The sequence below is a fragment of the Numenius arquata genome, chromosome 4 (genome assembly GCF_964106895.1).
Source record: "Numenius arquata chromosome 4, bNumArq3.hap1.1, whole genome shotgun sequence".
NCBI classification, from domain to species: domain Eukaryota; kingdom Metazoa; phylum Chordata; class Aves; order Charadriiformes; family Scolopacidae; genus Numenius; species Numenius arquata.
Window position 1 is genome coordinate 10248878 of NC_133579.1, and position 20350 is coordinate 10269227.

The window sequence follows — 20350 nt, forward strand, 5'->3', positions numbered from 1 at the left end:
AAAATACTAGCTTGTTAGCACTGGAGTTGTTTGATCAAGCCATAAACTCTGATTTGTAATTGCCATGCATTTCTACTTAAGATGCTCGAGAGAGAACCGTCACTTTTTTGATTTTTAGTTTTTGGGTCCACATTCTGTCAGAGCCAAGATAGAAACTCATGATGTGAGGCGTGAGGAATTTCTAAAGCAGATGAGGGCAGGTGTTTCCTGGCTCTGCCCAATGGTAAATCAATTGTGTGCTGCGTTCTGGAGGGGATTAAGCACAACCTGGAGAAACATGATGAGTCAGATGTGCTGATGAAAGCCTATATATTTTTTTTGAAATGTCACTCAGAAGCAGGCTAGAGAAAATATTTAGAATGGATCTGAAAATGCTTTTCAATGTTGAAATATTACTGTTTGCATTTTATCTCTTTATGATTTATTCTACCTGGTAAACACTTTATTTTAACAGGTATCTGAAGAAATAGCCTCAAGATGAACTTCTTCCTGGAAACATTAAAAGTCATCGGACTTTCTTTTTATTACATGCTGGAGTCACTAGTGTTCTTGGTTGTGCCTAGACGGAAGAAGAACGTTAGTGGTGAAATAGTATTAATAACAGGGGCAGGAAGCGGCATTGGAAGACTCTTATCGTTGAAGTTTGCCAGCCTTGGAGCCACAGTGGTTCTGTGGGACATTAATCAAGAGGGGCTCAAGGAGACAAGCAGACTGGCCAGAGAAAATGGAGCAGTCAGAGTGCACTGTTACATCTGTGACTGCAGCAAAAGGCAGGACGTCTACAGAGTAGCTGATCAGGTAAAGTATCTTACTTTACTTAGTGTCTTTGACACTAATCTGAGTGTGTAATAAGTTTTAGTGACTTCAAAGCAAGAGATTAAAGTTAATTAATTCAGAATGTATTGCGCATCCTACCTATTCTAAGAATGTTTTTTTTAGAGTTGAATTGTGTACCTCTGTTCTTTTAAAAACAAAAAGAGCTGGTTCTCTTTTTCAATAGCTGATTTCAACTGCGTAGCTTCTCATTCATTCAGTTACGGAGCACGTGCTTCCTGGTAAGGTGCAGAAAATCATTTTATTGAAGCTAAAGCAGTATTTCAGGTTCTGGCATCCTTTTACCAGAGGTAAATCCTAAAGACCATGCACTATAAAAGTATTAACTACTTAGGCAATTTTCAAATAATTCCATGACTGTGAATAGATTTTTGCAGACTTGCTTTATCAGAATTAATAAACGTATCTTGAAGTCTTAAGTATTTCTTACTTTCCTTTCTGGAGAGCATTGTAAACATAGCATGTGGTTAGATATTTTGGGCAAAGTAGTAGAATTGCCAAAAGCTAAAATTACTTAACAGTTTCCATTATAAAATACTTTTCTCATTTGCTTAAAATATTTCTAAACTTAACTGTTGGACTACAAAGTTTCCACAGTGAATGTTTGCCTGGGGATGAATTATTCATAATAATAGTAAAAAGCTCAGCGGTCTCAGGAACATGCTGACTGAAATAATGTTCCTCTTTTGGTGGTGTTGGAGAATCGCAGAATGATATGGGGTTGGAAGGGATCTCTGGAGATCGTCTCATCTGTCCCCCTGCCAGAGATGCTCTACCCTTCTGCTTTTTTCTATGCAAAAAAGACTAGGACAAACTTCCTGATGGCTGAAGGTTGTGCATTACTTGCAGCTTGTAAGAGGCTGGTGCCATTGGTTCTGCGTTCTGGTAATGGTGGTCACCATTGGTCCCCCTTGTAGTTCTGTTGCGCCAGCTGAGTTGTACATCAGCCTTCCCCGCAGAGCAGTTGTGTGTGTCTCACTGCAGGCCTGTAACTCTGCTTCCCACTGAAGTGGGAGGAGTGGAGGAGGAGGAGGGAGTATTGCAGCGTGAAGGACACTGGAATGAAGAAGATGGAAACTAACCTTCAGTTTTGAGGACTCAAGGGCTAGCATTTCAGTCCCATGGAGAAAAGCAGAGCCTTTCTGGACAAATATAAAAAGGAGAAGAGGGTGTAGATATGTGTGTGACACAAGTTGGGGATGATAAAAACGAAGGTAGACAGGAGTAAAGAAGTGGTAAGAGGGTCTCAGTGTGTGATTCCTCACTTAAAATCTGTCAGCAGCTCACGAACAGCTGATCTGCTAATAATCCTTCTGCTGATCCACATAGAAGAAAATACCCTGGTACTGTTATTTCAGAAATGTCGTGTCCTGCTGACAACTTCCCCATCTTATCAGTGACAAGAAGGCTGGTATTAGTTGGTGCGTGGTGCCACTGTTTACTTAACACGCTGTAGTAGACTTTGGCTCCTCGTAGTGTGCAGCGTCAGCCTTTGCAAGATGAGGCAGCACAGTTCTAGGTTTTGGCTTGGTTTTTTTTTTCCCCCCCACCTGGTGATTCAGCTTCATGCAATGACTTGGGAGTTTTGCAAGACTATAACAAACTAAATGCACACAGGCAGGGCAGGATATGGTTGAAAACTTTGTGCCTAGTAAAACAATCTCAAAGCCAAAATAAAATGTATGTGAACCTTAAATACCTGCTTCTGGTACTTCATCAGCCACGCAGAGAGAACAGGGAAAAGTCACTTCAGTAGGAAGAAAGCCAAAAAGCCCTGCACATGTGGTGTCCTTGTTCCTTTCCTGTACCAACAGGATGAAGGACAGCTTTTGGCTATCAAGAGCCATAGCTTAAAATTTATTTCTTGTGTCCCTGTTCCAGAAGTACCCAACCCCTAAAGGAATGTGGCCTTCTCTGACCTTCCCCTCCCTCCCCCGAGTTCAGCTAAACTTTGAGAATCTAGGACTTTGAAAGAGGGAAGTAACTCTGTTATTTGATCCTTCTACTTGTGAGGAAACAGAAGCTTTTTCCTCGTTATCATGTTGTAAAACTGCATCTGGGCTTGCATTTACTTCCAGGATCTCCCTTGCATGGTACTTTTTTTTGCTTATCCATGATTTTTTTCTTGCTTGTTAGTCCAGATGACAGTCTGCAGCCAGTTCTCCACTTTTCTGAGAATCCTCTCTCCTGTGCAGAGGAGCAACAGTAGAGGCACGTTTCCTGGAGGTATCTCATGCTGCCTGTAAAACATCAAATGCTTGCTTCCACCTCTCATAGGCTGTTATGGAGGGTTGTTCTTCTTAGACAGTAGACACTTTGGATGCTTTTTGGGAATCATGGGAATTGCTCACTACTAAGCTTCAATGTAAAATCATAAATATAAATGCAGAAACAAGCAGGAAATAGTTTGGGTTTTTTATATACCTGGAAAAAAAAAAGGTGTTTAGCCAGATGAGCTGTTTGCATAATGCTTGCCTTACCTGGGCCTAAAACAAACACCTGGAATATGCTTTCCTGTCCTGCACAAATGGAGACCTTTAGAGCTCTGGAAAGCTGATGTTACCCTCAACCCCCCCCTTAATAGCTGGGGAAGAAGCTTGGTAAAGGTCTTCTGTACTTGGCCTCAGAGCAGAGTGTGGAAGCCTGGGCTGAGTGTCTTGGCTCTGTCACGCACCGGGGAGAGCTGAGAGGAGAAAGGAATTAAAACAGCCAATTTGCCGAGGAAAAGAGCTGCCACACCTAGTTAGTTGGGAAGCAGCATGAAGAGAGGTTGCAGGAAGGCCCTGGAGTCCGCTTTGAATTCCATCCAAAGCGTGCATATATTTCAGAAGACTGAGTAGTGATAGATGGTAAAGGAAGAGATCGTTCAGGTTTTCGCCACTAGTTAGAAATGGGATGGTCAAGGTTCTGTTCTTATTTCCCTTCTCCCATCTAACCTGAGTGCCCCAATCACCAAGTTATTAACTGTATGTGCCACATCCCCTCACCTCTGTTCCTCTTCTGTTTGCGCAAAAGAAACGTGACCACCTATTAAGGTATTTGTTACTTACCCCGAAGGGTAGATTTAGGGTACTGGACCAGGCTTCCAGAATTGCTAGATCATCTGACATAATGCAGCAATTAAAGCAGCATTTACTAATGATTACATTTATGTCTCTGAATGCATGCTATTTTTAACTTGTGGCGAGGGGTACATATTCAGGTTGGTGAGTAGGACAACTTGTCTAAGACTACCTGTGGAGATCATGTGGCGCTGCTTCAGAAATACTTAAATTGTGTCATAACTTTTTGAGAAGTGAGTAGAGAGAGAGGAATGGGTGAGCAATGACTGAGGTGGAGAGGGGCTCTGGCTGATGAATTTATTATAAAAGCTGTTCTGTATAATCCTACAAAGACTGCTTTCTGTTTTTTAAACCCTTGGTTAACAAACATGGACAGGATTGGAACGAGTTTAAGGAAGACAAGGAAGTTAAGCTAGAATAAAGAATAGGTGGTAAATTAAAACTTAATTCTCTGCTTTTATACAGGCTAATCTACATGTGCTTGTGCTTTCTTCAGTCACTGTAGGCTACTTACAAAGGAAATGCCATTAAGAAATGAAGTTCTCTGATCTTCAACTGTATAAAAACATAAACCAGCATGGTTTCCCAAAGCTACTGATCAGCACACGTTTAGCGCTTGATCTGGAAATCGCAGATTAAATGGCATATAGAGCACTAATTTTCTTTTTCCCAGAAAGCTCAGGTTAATGAATTGTACTTCAAATATGGCATTAAATATTTTCATTCCCCTTTTCAGAACTGACACAGTATCAGCTTGATATCAGCTGCCCTATGGTTGTTCTCTCAAGTGAGTTGGTTCATGGAAGTCCTCAGTCTGGAGCTAAAATGAGAACTATACTTAGAATCATCGAATAGTTTGGGTTGAAAGGGATCTTTAAAGGTCATCAAGTCTGCCTCCCTTGCAATGAGCAGGGACATCTTCAACTAGATCAGGTTGCTCAGAGCTCCATCCAACCTGACCTTGAGTGTTGACAGGGATGAGGAATCTACCACCTCTCTGGGCAACCTGTGCCAGTGTTTCACCACCCTCATAGTAAAGATTTTCTTCCTAATATCTAGTCTAAATCTTCCCTCTTTTAGTTTAAAACCATTGCCCCTTGTCCTATCACAAGAGGTCCTGCTAAAAAGTTTGTCCCTGTCTTTCTCATAAGCCCCCTTAGGTACTGGAAGGCTGCAATAAGCTCTCTCCAGAGCCTTTTCCAGGTTGAACGACCGCAACTCTCTCAGCCTGTCCTCATAGGAGAGGTGCTCCAGCCCTCTGATCATCCTTGTGGCTGCCTTCTGGACCTGCTCCAACAGGTCCATGTCCTTCCTGTGTTGAGGGCTCCAGAGCTGGATGCAGTATTCCAGGTGGGGTCTCACCAGAGCAAGGGCAGAATCCTCTGCCTTGACCTGCTGGCCACGCTTCTCTTGATGCAGCCCAGGGTGCGGCTGGCTTCCTGCAGTGGCAACTGCACACTCCTGGCTCAAATCCAGTTTTTCATCCACCAGTACCCCCAAGTCCTTCTCAGCAGGGCTGCTCTCAATCCCTCCGTCCCCCAGCCTGTATTGATAATGGGGGTTGCCCTGACCCAGGTGCAGGTCCCTGCGCTTGGCCTTGTTGAATCTCATGAGGTTCATGCGGGGCTGCTTCTTGAGCTTGTCCAGGTCCCTCTGGATGACATCCCATCCCTCAGGCGCGTCAACTGCACCACTCATCTCGGTGTTATCTGCAGACTTGCTGAAGGTGCACTTGATCCCACTATGTTATTAATGAAGATATTAAACAGCACAAGTCCCAGTACAGACCCATGAGAGACACCACTTGTCACCAGTCTCCATCTGGACATTGAGCCGTTGACTACTATTCTCTGGCTGTGACCATCCAACCAATTCCTCATCCACCAAACAGCCCACCCATCAAATCTGTATTTAGAGAGAAGGATGTTGTGAGGGACCACATTTTCCTCTTACTGAACTAAATGTGTCAATATTACTCTTTACCCAACTTACTTCCTGGGAACCATCTTACAAGGATTCTTGGTACAGTGTTAGAATTGAAGCAAATACACTAGAAACAAGCTTCTGCACCATGAGCCCCAGAAGCTCATAAGGCTTTTGCCTTCTGTGAATGCACGTGTTCTAAAATCTTCCTTTATTCAGTACCCTCCAGCTTTTGTTTAATTTTCATGACAAAATACTACCCTTCCTACAGGTTTTGCATTTCTTGTGTTGTTCTGAGAGCTAATATCAATGGAAACATGGTGTCCTTTCAGGCTGCCTTCATGAGAAATAAACTTGTAAAAAAAACCTTTCTGTTTGGTAAGATGAGCTCCTAAGTTTCTGTCCTGTAAAGTTGCTTGAAGTAATCAAGATACTTGAATAAATAAAAAGGTTGTAAGGAGGAAATGAATTTTACAGGTGGTCTTTCTTACTGCCTATGCACATGAGGAATACTTCTTATCGATTATATACTATTTATTTTTATTTGCCCATTCTAATTCCAACACACTGAGGGCAGAAAACTCCATCTGCTCCCCTAGAAAGCTGTAAGGAATTCTGGTTTAATGTGTGAACTGTGGAATGCAAGTAAAGTTACTGCTAGTGAAGAACTCCTGTGTAATACGTGTCAGTGTTTAACAATCACAGTCAGGAGGAGTGGAACACGTGGAAAGCAGCATGGAGAATCTTTAAATAGCTGAAATACTAAGATTCTATTAAGTAGCTGCTGCCCTGAGCAGTAGGAGAGATGAATCCATGGACTGTTGGGATGCAGGTAATTAACGCTACTGACAGGGAATCCAGTTTTCCTTCTGCTCATCAAAAGATTCAAGTACTGTGCAAGCTGCCTTCAGCCTTCAAGCCATGTGGCAGCGTAGCTTCTGTGCTCAGTTTGCTCCCTGGAAAACACAAAAGGATTTGAGTATAATGCAAGGAACCTTGCAAGCGAAAGTTTAGGTATTGCAGTCCAGTTGTAAGCTCAGCTCTAAAAAGCCATCAGGTGAGAACGTACAAGAACCTGAGGTGTTTGGATCCGTAACAAGCATAATAAGATCAACTTATGTTGAAATGTGCAATATTTCTATTTCTTGTGTTTTCACATAGAAAACTTGGAAAGCATGTATGTATTGCATAATATCTTGAGGCTCTTTGTTATAGGTTAAAAAAGAAGTTGGCGACGTTAGCATCCTAATCAACAATGCTGGTATTGTTACTGGGAAGTGGTTTATGGATTCTCCGGATTCACTTGTGGAAAAAAGCATGGAAGTGAACATAATGGCACACTTCTGGGTAATACCTGTACTTTGCGTATACCTACAACATCATAACAATGAAAACATGTTAAAAAGATGTTTTAATTTTGTCCTCTGGAATTGAGAGAAATATGCAAGGATGCTCCTTGTAAATTCAGTCAGAAATGATGCAAGAAATTACTTTCTATGCCTGGGAGTCTGTAAAATAAAAAAAAAAAAGGGTGGAAGAATGGATCCTTTGGGAACTTCTGGGGTAGGTTGATGTAAGCAAAACTGCTTCGTATTTAGAAGTGCTCTTAAGAGCTGAAGTTTACCATCTGATAAATTCTGAAGCCAGCCGAGTGTTATAATCCCTCAATATTAATTGACACAAAGCAGACCCAGCCTAAAAGTTGCTACTTCTGTAGTAACAGAGAAGTGTTCAATTCTGTTACTGTTCCAGTTGCTTTGTGGTTATGATGGTTTCAGTAAGAAATACCACATGTTTGGACAATGCTCTTAATAATAAGTGGAGCTTTTGTCCAAAGTGAGTAACTTAATTTGCTTTTTCTTCCTTCCGGGGAAGGCAGGTCATCTATATGGTGTTCCTATCATCAAGAATTGGAAAGGGGATATTGAAACGTGCTCCAGTTTCTTCATAAATCAAGTTAATCACAGAGATTAAATGAATTTAATGGAAGGAAGACATGAAATTCAAATTTTTGCCATTTTAAAGAATTTGCAGTGAACACTTAATTCTCCTTTGAAACGCTGCAGTGCTGAGCTTTAGGCTGAAAGAAGCTTAACAATTAGCTGAGGCTGTATCTTTAGCTTTCAGCAAGTTACCATCTGTCTTTGGTGTTGAGGAGAAAGTGGTACTGGTGGGGCCTGGAATGTCCCAGCTTAGTAGCTGAAGGTTACAATTCAAACAACAAACTCATTCCCCGCCCCCCCCCCCCCCCTCCTCCTTCCTTCCATAATGGAAGCCTGGGAAGCTGTGGGGACACTTTAAATTCAAAATATTATAGCACGTAGTTTACATAGTGAAATGTTTCATTGCTACTCTGACGTACATTGCAGACTTACAAAGCCTTCCTCCCAGCAATGATGGCCTCTAACCATGGACACTTGGTTAGCATTGCAAGCGCAGCGGGATTAATTGGAGTCAACCGTCTTTCAGGTAGTGTATTACATCTAACACTCATTTAGACAACTTTACTTAAGCTACAATCAATACTCATAAAAAAAAAAAAATTCTAATTTTGAATTTCTGGGTCTTTGCCTATAGGTAAAGCAAATGTTCATAATTTCAAACCAGCTGACCTTAAACCAACCATTCCTTTCAAAAGAGTTTTCCAGCTGCTCAGCAGTGCTGTGAAACAGGTTTCTCTGCCAAGGCAGTTAGAGGATCCAGGAGCCATACAGAACTTTGGAAACTGAGAACTTCAACGTTGTTAAAGTTAACTTGCAGATATTTGGTGGGGAATAAGCCACTTGGGTTTTGTTGGCTGGTTGGTTTTTTCCCCCAAGGATGTTCTCAAGCTAAGCAGAGTCCTCTACAGGTTTCCCTAACTCAAAGAACTACTAAAGTCCAGATGTGGTGCAGAGGTAGAGGTGCGATATCTCATTTTGTATTCTCTGTCTCTCGGCGATTCATTCAAGAGGACCCATATGGTTATGGAGAGAAAGTGCTGAGATCAGGGCAAACTCGGGAAATGTACGCAAAGGGGGAGGAAAATGAAATAAGGTGACATAGCAGTAAAAGAAATCTAGCTTCAAGGCAGTGATAATGAAGACAAATTGAGCTTCAAGTTGAAACCACATTAGAGAATCTTAGAAGCTTGAGTTTGATGCATAAGAAGCTGGTGCTTGGATTCAAAGATAAGGTCTGGTATGAAAAGGTAATTTCATTTGATATTGTTCAGTAGAGATTGGAAAGGTGATAGCGGGGATACAATGAGAAACCCTCCCTGCCATTCTGGAACAACAGTTAAATTAGGAGAGGGAAATTAAAAGGAGTGAATCTCATCAAAGGCAAATTTTATTAGTAACCTAATCCTGAAAAGTTCCTACTCTGTTGTTAAGTATTTTATTATCAGACAGTAATTTCCTGCAGATACTGTGTATATATCATGCTATCATGCTATGTATATAATTTCTATACTATTTCTATACTATAGCGCTGCTGTTGTATACTGTAAAAAAATGCTGTGGCTGGTTAGTTTACTTAGCAGAGCATAGCTTTGTACCTGTTCTCTGTCAAAAGCTGTTACTGCTCATGCGTACGCATTCAGTGGCAGGACTCGCTGAACCTGTTTAGTAAAATCTAATTAGTAAATTAAAATGTTTAACTGCAATTAATGTTTTATTTATTTTACAGATTACTGTGCAAGTAAATTTGCAGCAGTTGGTTTTGCGGAGTCAGTTGATTTAGAGATGAGAGTTCTGGGAAAGACTGGCATTAAAACCACAGTCGTGTGTCCTTTCTTCATAAAGACAGGAATGTTTGATGGCTGTAAAACCAAGTGAGTAAACTCCTGTGAGGTTTTTATGCACCACACTCGTTTAGCATGCTGACGATACAAAACTGGGAGGGGTTGTTGACACACCGGAGGGCTGTGCTGCCATACAGCGAGACCTGGACAGGCTGGAGAGTTGCGAAGAGAGGAACTTGATGTACCTGATGATAAAGGCAAGTGTAGGGTGCTGCACCTGGGGAGAAATAACCCCATGCACCAGTACAGGCTGACTTGCTGGAGAGCACCTCTGAGGAGAAAGACCTACAAGTCCTGGTGGACAATAGGATGACCATGAGCTGACAATGTGCCCTTGTGGCCAAGAAGGCCAATGGCATCCTGGAGTGCATCAGGAAGAGTGTGACCAGCAGGTCAAGGGAGGTTATCCTCCCCCTCTACTCTGTCCTGGTGAGGCCCCATCTGGAGTACCGTGTCCAGTTCTGGGCTCCCCAGTTCAAGAAGGACAGGGAACTGCTGGAGAGGGTACAGCAGAGGGCTACAAAGATGATTAGGGGCCTGGAGCATCTCCCTTAGGAGAAGAGGCTGAGGGACTTGGGTCTTTTGAGTCTGGAGAAGACTGAGGGGGGGGCTCTGATCAATGCTTATAAATACTTAAAGGGTGGGTGTCAAGAGGACGGGGCTGGTCTTTTTTCAGTGGTGCCCAGGGATAGAACAAGAGGAAATGGGCACAAACTTGCACATAAGAAGTTCCACCTAAACATGAGGAGGAACTTCTTTACTTTGAGGGTGGCAGAGCACTGAAATAGGCTGCCCAGGGAGGTGGTGGAGTCTCCTTCTCTGGAGACATTCCTGTGCAACCTGCTCTAGGTGGACCTGCTTTGGCAGGGGGGTTGAACTAGATCATCTCCAGAGGTTCCTTCCAACTCCATGTGATTCTGTGATTCTGTTACGTACTCCGGTTTCCTTTATGAAAATCATGAGCAGGGCTTTTCTCTGCTTGTGTTATTTTTAGGGCCCCTGCTGAAGCCAAATGCCCCTTTTGTCCTCTCTGGCTTCTAAACCCCCTGTTCACCTCCTGAAAGCAGTGGCATAGCTTTGCTCAGTATGCTTGTATAATGACAAATTTAGGAGCTGAATAAAAGCCTAGTGTGTCATAATACGAGGACTACGTGGATTTGTCTTAGGAGAGATCATAGAGATCAAGGGAACGACCACTCACTCTCTAGCATAATGAAGGTTCTGTTGTTCATAGGATTTGTGGTATTTATTTCTTCTTTTAGTTGAATAAGTGCAAAATGGAGACTTACTTTGAGTAAAATGTGAATCCAAAGCTATTTGTATCACAGTAAGAAATGTCTTCTCTTCCAGGTGGCCAAGGCTGCTTCCCGCTCTGGAGCCAGAGTTTGTGGCTGAGAAGATAATGACTGCTATTCGTCGGGACCAAGAAATATTGATGGTACCACGCAGTCTCTATTTCTTACTCTTTTTGAAACAGTAAGTATTTCCTTCTTTACCTCTCTCTCTTTTCTGTCCAGGATTGTTTCAGTTATATTTTTGACTAAAAGTGCAGATCAGGCTTCTGCTTGTTGGTTCTAAATTTCATAAAGTTCTGCACATTTCTGGAATTTCCTTTTTTTAAGTTTCTTGGGGTTCAGTCCACCCTTGGACCACAGAACAATGACAGAAATGTCTAACTGTGACTTGCTGACTCCATTGGGGTGCAGTTTTACCGTGGGCTGTAGAGATGGGGCCTGCTTCTCAGTAGCTGTGTATCTGGTGTCCTGCCCCAGCATTAGGACACTTCTGACTCTGTTGCAAGCCAGGCTGGGAAATCTAATAACTCAGGTTGCCAAGTGAGTGTAATAGGTATTTTGAGAGGAGCAGTGGAACTATATTCTAGAGAGTACACTGTCTTTGCCAGTATTAGCCAGGTAAAGCTAATTCTGTGATAAAACCGTACAACTCCAGGCACTGGAACAGGTTGCCCAGGGAAGTTGTGGATGCCCCATCCCTGGAGGTGTTCAAGGCCAGGCTGGATGGGGCTTTGAGCAACCTGCTCTAGTGGGAGGTGTCCCTGCCCGTGGGAGGGGGTTAGAACTCAATGATCTTTAAGGTCCCTTCCAACTCTAACCATTCTGTGATTCTATGAACTCTTCTGATGTCTGTTTTGTTTTCTTTTTTTTGTTTTGTTTTGTTTTTTTGTTCTCTTCTTCAACTCTCCTACCTTACAGCCTCCTACCGGTGAAACTAACTGTTCTCTTTTCGGACTATTTTGGAAGCCTCCATGTTATGGATAGCTTCAAAGGTCGAGGGAAGAAGGACTGAAAAAGCACAAAATTCAGAGACCAGCAACCCTTAAGTGGACCTTGTTAAAGGTGGTGGTGGTAAAGGTCTGCTTCTCTAGCAGCTGTGAACTTAAGGTGCCTCACTACTCATTAGTAACAACTTTTAAGGAAATTGCTTTTTACTTGGCTTTTAATCAACAGCTTTCACTCAAACTATTTTTTTTAATCCAGTGAACTGATTTCTTTTCACCTCATTCTGGAAATGCATTAATTGAAATTAGTTCCTTTGGTTATGTCTGTTATAATGCCTTAAATATGATCCTGTGTCACAAACTAATAATTGGCAGCTGTGGGGGGAGGAGGGACCAAGAAACCACATGTATTTGGCCAGGAGCCAGGAAAGCCTCTAGTGGTCTTGACTTCTCGCTGCCATTCTTTGACCTATGAGGAGGGGCTGCTCCGCTGGTGCCATTACCATTCACGGGTAAGCTGAGGAGTTCAAGAGTTTCCTGAAACAACAGATTCAAATTTATACAAATGGAAGTTTTCTGAAATGAAAATATGTGCTGTGTTGGTTAGTGCAAAACCAGTGAAATACCTTAATTTTTGAAGGTGGTGATCTTGGGACTCACAGATAACTATGGATGTCAGGGCGGGGAGGGAGAAGGATGTAAATGATGCATTTGTGCTGCTAATCTACTTCATCTCATTTATTTTAAAAGCTAATACTATGACTGCAACTTTGTAGTAAAAGTTTTTGTATCTTCTAAGTGCAATATTTTAAGAATAAATTTGCAGTTAGAAAGCATAAGACTGCCAGTGTGAAGTGGGCTATCAAACATCTTGCCAGGTAAGTCACTGAGCTACTAGAAACAAAGATATTACACTGTATAATCAGGACTTCTTTTGGGATTATTTCAGAAAGGAATGATGCTGGTAGAACTGGTGTGAATGGGATCCTTACAGCCATTATGTTTTGTTTCTCTGAATCGGGTGACAGGTTGCCCTGTGTCTACAGAGATTTGTTTTACTTGCCCTTTATCTTAGGACTATCCATTTATTTTGGACGTAGGCTGAGGAGGCCTTGCCCTTCTTGACAATGGCCGCTTAGAAAACTGAAAGCCCCCGTGATTTCTGGTAAATCCAAAATGAGAAAAAAAGGAAGATTATACCTGAAATGCCATTTATGCACATGCTGGCTAAGCCCACCTCATGTCACGGTGCTCTACTGGCAATTGGTAACACCTGCAAACTAAGACTAAAATGCATTAGTGTGCAATTAATTGAAGGACAGTTGGGAGAAAAGGGTGATTTTTTTAATGTTGGGGTTTTTTTCCTCATCGTGGCCTACAAACTACCTTTATTTCTCTTGTCTGTACAATTAGTGAGGTTTACCAGCAGACAGAAGTTTACATAGAACTACTTTACTACTGATGAACAAGAAACGCTGAGTAAAACAAGTGTATTAAAATGGCCTTATCTTTATGATGGATTGATGAGAGTCAGAATTCAGACTGATGAAGAAAGGATTTGTCTTACTATCCTTTTGGATTTGCAGATTTTTCTGCCTCAGAAATTGTGTTCGTTTTATAGTATACTTCGGGAAATGGAAGTTACTACTTAGAAAACAGGTATTACCTAAATGTGCTGTCCATATGTACGTTGCGCTGTTCCCTGGTAATAAAGTCAGTCCCTAATAACTGTGTGGTGTATCTGCGTCTTGCAAACTTTTCACCTTTTTATGCTAAAAGAGGACATTTTTCCTCCTGACTACGAAATACTGGGCGTGCAGGATTCTGGAGCAAAGGAGGAGAGAAATGGGTTCATACATATGGACGGTATGTATCAAACTCCAGCTCTTGTGAGGGCGAGTAGCTTTTCATTCTGAGTGTCTCTGCAAACGTGTTCTGCGGAGGGACGTGGAAAGCAAAATCACTGGGTCCTACATTTGACTGGGATGGCTGCATTGGCTTGACAATCACCGATACAAATACAGTCCAGAACATGGTATTTTGTTGCCTGTTGTGTTTCTTTTCCATGTGAGTTCATATTCCTGTGGTAGCAGAAATCTTACTGTCCTATAATGTTTCTAAGTACAGAGAATATGATTTTGCTTGGCGCTAACTTGATCCTCTGAACGAGACCAAGAAAAAACAACAACAACAACAACAAAAAGCAGCTGAGATACAGGCTCTACTGTTACTTATTTTATAAATTTGGAAATCATACACAAGAGCGATATGCAGGTGCTTGGAAGCTGGTCTTCGTGGTGGTCTGATCTCATTTCAGGAAGGAACCAAGCAGATACCTCTTTTTCTGGTAACTTTCTTGGGGGCACTTGATCTTCTGAAGAAACCGATGTGGACTGCTTTGCTAAGCAGCTAGCCAAAACCATAGGCTTTGTGAAATAAATTTTTTTAACAAAATAACTTGGCTTATCTGCCTGAGTTTTTCTTTGCTGTTATAGTCAGAAGACACAGGTTTGGATCCACAGCTATTAGATATTCCAGGAGAATGCAGAACTACTGTCTCTCCAGTGAGACTTAGCGGGGTCATTGATGCTTCAGTAGGTGATGCTTCAGTAGGTGGGGGAGGGTTATAGGCAGTGGCTTTTGTCCACTCAGTATATGACACACTTTCTCTGTGGTCCTTGACAGATGGAATCATAGAATGGTTTGGATTGGAAGGAACCTTAAAGATCATAAAGTTCGACCCCCCCTGCCATGGGCAGGGACACCTCCCACTAGACCAGGTTGCTCAAAGCCCCATCCAGCCTGGCCTTAAACACTTCCAGGGATGGGGCATCCACAACTTCCCTGGGCAACCTGTTCCAGTGTCTCACCACCCTCACAATAAAGACTTTATTCCTGATATCTAAATCTCCCCTCTTTAAATTTAAAACCATTGCCCCTCATCCTATGGCTCCACTTCCTGATAAAGAGTCCCTTCCCATCTCTCTTGTAGCCCCTTTTAGGTACTGGAAGCTGCTATGAGGTCTCCCCAGAGCCTTCCCTCCTCCAGGCTGAACAACCCCAACTGTCTCAGCCTGTCCTCATAGGAGAGGTGCTCCATGCCTCTGATCATTTTTGTGGTCCTCCTCTGGACCTGTTCCAACAGGTCCATGTCCTTCCTGTGTTGAGGACTCCAAAGCTGGATGCAGTACTCCAGGTAGGGTCTCACCAGAGCAGAGTAGAGGGGCAGAATTGCCTCCCTCAACCAGAATCCCTCCTGGCCACGCTGCTTTTGAAGAGATCTTTTCTCTGCTTGCCGAAGCCACCAAGCTCACAGCCTGAAGTTGTGCAGGTACCGTGTGTACCTGAGGAAAACAGAGCTTTGTCTAGGGAAGAGGGATGGAAAAAAACCCTTCACGCCCTCTTCCCTTGCCCTCAGCAATATTGGCAATAGGAATAAGAGTATCCTTGTGGCCTGGACACAGACGTCCAAGAAAAGGGTCTGACACAGGCATAGGCTATATGGCAGAGTGCCTTGCAGTGTTGGGTCTGCTGGGTAATTACTGCTTGGTCAAAACAAACCATGATTATTGGTATAGCTGTGCTGAGAGATGTCACCCTTATCCAGGGTGGTGAATCTACCTAAGGAAACGTGGTTCTGCAGGACTTGGGATCCTCTTCCAAATTCCCTGCCCAGGAGGGAAGAACTACAGGAAAGACCCAGGAGAGGCAGAGACCTAAGGCAGGGTCTGGCACATTCTGAGACTTCCTCCTCTCTGTCTTGAGGTCCAGAGGCAGCATCGCTGGCTGTGGCATGCAATCCTCAATGATTATTGGCAAGAAGGAAGAATTCTTGATGGAAAGGCTATCATGGAGGGTCTTCTCTGTATTAATTTTAGAAAGTACACCTTTATATTACTTATTGGTCTGTCCGCATATTTCTGGCATGGTAATTGTTGACCCTGGAGCACGCTCGTACAAGGCACCCAGCACGGTTAATTAAGTTCTAAAACTGATTCAAGTCACGGCACAGTTATTGCAAAATAGCATACTTGGGTTTCAGGAAGATTCTAACAATTTGAGAAAGAGCTGCCAGTTCTAAGTAATCACACCTGTAAGGGACGTGTATCCAGACGGAACAAATCTCACCGGAATAGCCAGGTGAGATGCTTGTTTGAAGCATCTTCAGGATGTTTCCTTCAGGAAGTTCATAATTTCCATGCTTTGGTATTGGGTCGGTCTCTAACAGAGGATGGGAGTAAAATGACAAGGTATCTAGTCAAAATCTGTGTTACAACTCCCTAAAAAAGTGAATACTGAGTTAATTTCACCAAAAAAAAAAAAAAATACTTGAAGCAGGTAGAGCTTGCTTGTAGAAATTATCTCCACCTGCAGCAACAGGTGGAAATCTGTTTCCTACCCTGCTTCTGAGCCGAGGGCTTGGAAGAAAGCTGTGAAGCTTGTTTCTTCAACTGCTTTTTCTTCACATTATCAATGAAATGGCTGACTGCTTCACTCATGCTTTTAGATACATACAATTTTATCTGTGATAATAGTTATATTAACAGTAAAGATTATGGATTGGTCCTTAGCATTCAGATAATTAAAACCAACAAAGTATGTTTGCTTTTAATTTTTGTGTGGCTGTAACTCCGCCTGTCTAAAGCGCATCAGGTTTTCAGATTCTCTTCAAAGGGGAGAGAGCACTTACTTAAACAATCACTTCACGTTCAAGAAATAATGATGTCCTTTCATCTGCCTCTTCCTAGGTTTGGAGAGAGGCGGCTAGGACTGAGAGGAGAGAGCTACAGTTTCCAAAGCGGGAAACCACCTTGGAGAAGGCGGCTGGAGGATGGATGAAAAAGCAGTGAGAAAATTTAATTCACCAGTTCAAATGGGAGTGCACTGAATATGTGGAAGGATGCAAGAAAAGAGGGAAGGGTGATATGGGTGATGCTGTTGATGAGTAATTAGTTGGTACGTGGTCTCCTTACGGGAAGTACCAGAAAACTTCCTTTTGGTCAGCGGAATTCTTGAAGGCTGGACCCATTTCTACCATTTCAGAGAATTTCCTGAGCTGAGAAAGGGGTAGGTTAGCGTTGTGTCTGATAGTCTCAGACAAGGATAAGGAGGATAAGCAGAGGGTTAGGCACTTTGGAGAAAGGAGGCGGGGGTGGGTGTCATACATACATACATATATATACTTCAATTATACCTATATGAAGTATAATTTTGGGGTTTTGTTTGGACTCTGCCTGTACAGAGGTAAAAAGAGGTGGGTCAGAGCTGTTGTGAGTGAAGGAGCAGCATGGCCCCCCCTTCCTGAGGCAGACAGGAAGGCTTCCAAATCCACCCCCTTTCCAAAGTCTTTTTAACTCATTTTTGCTATTTGGTATGCCATAGCAGGCTCCAGCTTTACATCTGAGTCTGTGTAGTGACTTGTCTGTGCAATGCTTTCCCTCTTGGATTAAATAATCTCTTTAAAAACAGCAGGCATTTTATGGGGTAGCATCCTGACTGCTAAGAACCCACACTAAGGAGATACTGGGATGGTCACATCTCATTTCATTCACCCAGCCACAAGGCTAGCCTTTTTGCCATTATTTTTTTAGAACACGACATAGAAATAATGAATTTTTCACATCCAAAGGAAGAGCTGTTGCATTATTTCCACTGCCTGTCCTCTGTTCTCTCGTATACGCATGCTTTTTGTCTTATTGTATTACAGCAGACAAAGCCACAAAGATGTACCATGAATATCCATCCATGTTCCCCATCTGAGTTATAAGATAGTTTGTTGTTGTTTTTTTTTTTTTTATTATTTTTAATACTGTTCACTTAATATCCAAACAGGAGCACTAAAAGTACACATAGATCAAGGGAGAGATGTTCGGGGATCACGCCATTCCTTGGCTGAGGATTTTGAAGGAGATATAATAGAACTACCCATATTTTTCTTCTTCTTCTTGTTTCCCCACTGTTTAAGCAAGAAAGCAGCTTTGACTTTTGTTGGGACACATTGATAATATCTGCTAATCCGGGGCAGAATGATCCTGCATCTAACTTTCATCAACCAAATATTCATGGCACTGTGTCAGTAACGACTTACTAGCGCTTCAAGATCTCTGGAAATTCCTTGGCTCTCATACTATTACCACTCCCAATCTGAACTGTAAGGAGACCGGGATGGAAAATATTAACAACCTTTGTATTTTGTCTGCGTACAGAAAGGACTGCTATAAATTGACTGCTGTTATCTTAGAGCTTTTTAAAGAAGACTAGCAAAATGTAAGTGGCGTATAATTCCTTAAGAAATAAGACCCCTCTTAACAAAAGTAATTATTTTATGAGAAAAAAAATAATACCTGTAAACTTACATACACATACATTACGCTTAACTTTAGAATAAAGTTAATTGAATGGTAAATAGTTAGCTTCACTAGTCTGGAGACGTCCAACACTAAAATGACAGGTGGTTTGAAAATGAATTGAGGTAGAAAGACAAAAAAAGAAGTCAAATCAGTCAGTACAATGCAGATAATCCTTGTTGGGCTCTGAGATTTGTGCGTGCTGTCATGCCACTGAGTACACAGCTCAGCAGTGGCTTTCCACTGAGGCTGGAAGGGTACTGGAGTACACAGCATCACATGCCACTCAGAGATGGCTGTGTACCCTTGCACTTGTTTTTCTGCAGATATTTGGATATCTGGATATCTGCATTCTGCATGTGGTGAAGTTTTGGAACATTAACTCTGCGTGTAAGAACCTCAGTTAGCATCAAGTCCAATGTCTGCTATCCCAGACAATGGAGTATTGTTTAATATTAAAGACGTCGGATGTTCATGGAAAAATATATGAAGGAATGCCTTTGAGCAGATCTCATATCTGTTTCTCAAACAACATGCTCATCATGAGACTAATTTGAAGGCTTACTGAGGGACAGTAAGCATGATTATATGAGCAAACCTGGCTCATATTGGGATTCTGCCACATCCTTGGACCTTCCTCCAAAAAAATGTTAATAACAATCAGACTTGTTCCAAAAGTAAGAATTGATAGAATTACACTTGTTCATTTAGCTGCCAGGTGATGAACCCTCTGGCTTTGCTACAATGAGGAGTTACACAGATATATAAATTTGAATAGTCCATTTTGGCACCGTTTTCTCTACCCTGCATGGTTGAGAATTTAACCATCATTGTGCAACCACTGGTTTGCAGGAGGATTTTGGTTCAGAGGACCCTGACAAAGATGATAGGAAATATCTGTTGGGAAAGAGTGATCTGGCTAACCAGGGACCATGAGACTGCTGCTCTCCACAGGGGAGGGAGGAGAGCTGAAGATGTGCTTTTCTTGAGGATGGAGCCAATCCCCCAAAATATATTAAGCTGTACAACAAAAAGGCCAAAGTAAACCACATCCAGCAAAATAACTGCCCTTGTAGATAAAGCTTAGCTTTTTCCTTTGCACTTACTAAATTCTATCCTCTTGATGGTGGGCAGCCAAAAATAACTCGCTGTGACTCTATTTTCTTCAAACTTCAGCCACTCAAGGAACTGTTGCTGGTTAGATTAAGTAGGACAAATCTGCTCTACCACAGCAGGTAGAGAACAAAATGCATGCTGGTTCTTGCCAAGGTTCACAGCAGAGACTTGGAGATGATCTTCTCACAATGTCTACTTGCTTGTCAGCAGGGGTGGTGTCTCTGAGAACAGGCATCCGGCTGATACGCTTCTTTGACTGTTAGGAAAAAGAAGGTACCGACACTGAAATAGTCCAAAAGGCCCATTGACCGCATTAGTTAAAAAATATTGTGGTAAACTATCATTATTTCATATCTCTCAAAAGAGCTTCTGTTTGTAAAGGACATTTAGATTCACCACATAGTGACAACAGGTCCTCCATGTTTTAATTCCTAGGAGCTGGTTGGACATGAGCAGTCCCGTGGGGATGTAGAGCCTGGCAAAGTTTTCCATGCGGTTTTTAGTTTTTCCCCCGTCTTTCTCCACCATCACCAATTCAGAAAACAGTCATTTGAAACAGCAAGGTTTCAGAAGGCTTTTCTAGATCTCATCTCTTTTGGGGAACAATGTCTCTGGTTGGAAATATTCCATTACTTTCCATGTCGCCAGCAGGAAAACAGTGAGACATCCCCGACCAGTATTTCTCCAGTTACGTTGTACATGCGCTATTCACCGATTGCTTTTCTGCTAAAGAAAGCTTTACAGCAATGCCTGTGAAAAGCCCTACCATGAACGAGCAGTTGCACAAGGAAGCTTTTATTAGACAAGATCTCAACAGGGATTGTTGAAGTCACAGTAAAATCTGTGCAACCACCTCTAATTGCAGCCAATCTAGATGTATGAGCAGGAAAATTCTGCCAGCTGCAGAAGACAATTTTCTTGCTAGTCTGCCTCGACAGCTCACTCTTGCTTGAGGAAACGGAGCCAAACGATCACTTTCAGCACTTCAGCAGGTGATTCACCAGCAGCTGACTCATCCCCATCCAAGGCTAGCACATCCAAAACC

At 42.3% G+C, this 20350-nt stretch overlaps 1 protein-coding gene across 1 annotated transcript; it reads left to right on the forward strand.

The window, feature by feature from the left end:
* Window positions 1–471: 471 nt before the first annotated feature.
* Window positions 472–12678, forward strand: LOC141463636 (epidermal retinol dehydrogenase 2-like). Its single transcript, XM_074146145.1, has 6 exons — window positions 472–798; window positions 7035–7166; window positions 8189–8288; window positions 9489–9633; window positions 10954–11079; window positions 11817–12678. Exons 1-6 carry the CDS (start codon window positions 478–480, stop codon window positions 11908–11910), a joined length of 918 nt encoding a protein of 305 aa, XP_074002246.1. The 5' UTR covers window positions 472–477; the 3' UTR covers window positions 11911–12678.
* The last annotated feature ends 7672 nt before the right edge of the window (window positions 12679–20350 follow it).